The sequence below is a fragment of the Sprattus sprattus genome (assembly GCF_963457725.1).
Source record: "Sprattus sprattus genome assembly, chromosome: 1".
NCBI classification, from domain to species: Eukaryota; Metazoa; Chordata; class Actinopteri; order Clupeiformes; family Clupeidae; genus Sprattus; species Sprattus sprattus.
The window spans coordinates 63,812,309-63,814,808 of NC_137920.1; the positions used below are offsets into that span (position 1 = coordinate 63,812,309).

General features: G+C 45.9%; 1 protein-coding gene across 1 annotated transcript in view; it reads left to right on the plus strand.

Annotated features, from left to right (window-relative positions):
• Positions 1–2,500, plus strand: part of dacha (dachshund a) — a 137,714-nt gene that overhangs the window by 63,014 nt on the left and 72,200 nt on the right. The window contains exon 2 of the mRNA XM_080856187.1: positions 2,181–2,296. Within this exon, the coding sequence (XP_080712313.1) occupies positions 2,181–2,296 (116 nt within the window). The remainder of the gene's footprint in view (positions 1–2,180; positions 2,297–2,500) is intronic.

The following is a 2,500-nucleotide window of genomic DNA, read 5'->3' on the forward strand; positions in this document are numbered from 1 at the left end:
TTTGATTATTGTGTAATCTCAGCAGTCCTATCGAGGAAGAGTATAATAGGAGATGCCTGGTAGATTCAAATGCTTCAAATGAATGCTTTTATATAGATCCAAAACCCTTTTAAGAATAGATTCAGATTGACATCAAAGGATTGTAAAGGCTTACAGATGCCCCATAAACCACAGATTGTGCGATGAAAACTTAAGGTTTTTTTTTTTAGATTAAACTTAATGCTCAGTCTTGTTTATGAACATCAACTTTATGCTGTTTTTATTGACGTCTGACAAAATAAGTAGATGAAACATGGTCACACGTTGATTTTTTTTAATGACACATCCACCGTTGTTTGCTCAGACTCTAAGGCAGCCATTTTAGCCTTCTGCCTCAGTATGAAACTCAATCTGCACTACCATGGCTGTCCATCTGAAGAAAATAAAAAAATGTCTTGTCTTATCTGTTTTTATCTTTGTAGTGGCCTCTTTGAGGCAGTATATACAGTATGTATGTGGTGTGTTAGAAAGTGTGTGGATGTGTGATTGTGTTTGGTTGCATGTTTGTCCATTGTGTACATGTGATGTTTATATGTGCATGCCTCATCTAATGTGGATGGTAGGTCATGACACAGTGTCCTCTTTGTGTGTGTCTGCATTTGTGTGCATTTCTGTTTATTTCTGTGTCTACAGTGTGACAGAGGAATTATTTCAGGGTGTGTGTGTGTGTGTGTGTGTGTGTGTGTGTGTGTATGTTTGTGTGTGTGTCTGCGTGACAGAGTGATTAAGCAAGGGTGTGTGTGTGTGTGTGTGTGTGTGTGTGTGTGTGTGTGTGTGTGTGTGTGTGTGTGTGTGTGTGTGTTGGTGTGTTGGTGTGTGCAAGCCTGGAAGGAGGTGTGGGGTATTGTTGCATAACTTGAGGAAAGTTTTTGCTTGTTTCTCACTTCCCACCCCCTTGGGGGCAGGAATCTCATCACTTAACTTTTACACACGTACACATGTACCACACACACACACAGACACACACACACACACACACACAGAGCGAGAGAGAGAAAGAGAAAGAGAGAGAGAGAGAGAGAGAGGGAGACAGTTCAATGGTAAGGAGAGAGAGAAAAAGAGACGTGAAAACAATATGCCTGCCCGTCGTCAGGGCCTTATCAGATTGGGTCCTGTAGGAATATGAGACTTCAAGGCATATGCTTTTTTGGAGCTGATCACTATCTGGCGTTCCAGGGGGCCACATTTGTATCCTGGGTCTCCTGTGTGCTCTATCTCTGCTGGATCTCAGAGTACCTGCCACTGCCTAATACCTACAACCATACCACATGCATCTGTGTGTGTGAGAGAGTGGGGGAAACCGTGGGTGACTGTGTGTGTGCGCGTGTGTGTGGGATTGAGTGTGACTGTGTGTGTGTGTGTGTGTGTGTGTGACTGTGTGTATGTGTGTGTGTGTGTGTGTGTGTGCTTTAAGGCGGGGGAGTGTGATGGGTATTACAATAGCTTGTATTTATGTTATAGCACACAGAGCAGGAAACCGTGTGTCTCTGTGTCTCTGTGTGTGTGTGTGTGTGTGTGTGTGTGTGTGTGTGTGTGTCTGTGGTGTCTGTGTGTCTGTGTGTTTGTACTGCACAATTGCATGTAGGCCAGTGACAAAGAGAATGAGACAATGCATGTGTCTGTTTGTGGGGGGTAGAATGACTGTATTATTCTGTAATGGAGAACAGTTTCCATTGGTTGGTATTCAACACTGATTCATCTACCATTACGTTATACCTATTTTTCTCCCGTGTCAGCGCACTCTACTTTAGGGCCTTAGTGTTGGCCTTGACAGAAACAATTCAAATTTTTTTCTGCTACAGAGATAAAACATGGCTCCTTACCTATTTCTCTGTCTCTCTTTCTCACTCTGTCTCTCTCACGCGTCCTTTAAAGCATTTACAAACATTGCTTACAATACTATGAACACAGGGATCTTTGTTTACTGGTAATATAAATTGCAGTGGTGTACCTAGAGATGATTTGCGTCAATATGTAGTGTGATGAAGTGACAAACTAAAATGAAATATGTCTTATTTGTCATATTAATCGTCATATCTGTCATTTCTCTCTCTCTCTCTCTATCCCTCTCTCGCTCTCTCTCTCTATCCCTCTCTCGCTCTATCTCTCTCTCTCTCTCTCTCTCTCTCTTGCTCCCTCAGCTCCAGGCCCGGTCGCCCTCCCAAGCGCTCTCTGGGGGTGACGATGCAGGACAGCTCCAGGCTGCTGCCCCATGGTGTCCACGGCCTGCTCTCCCCCGGCCTGCTCTCCCACACAGGTGAGCCAGCCTCTCTCTGCTCCCCTCCCCCACACCCCCATCCACCCTGCTCTTCGCACCGCTGCCCGACCCACAGTACCACCAGCTGGGATGCCCTCCTCTCTGCCCCCCCAACCCCTCTCTCTCCTCTGCTCCCCCCCCCCCCCCCCCACACACACACACACCCTGCCTTCCTCTCTTTTCTGCCCTTGCCTGCCTTCCCCT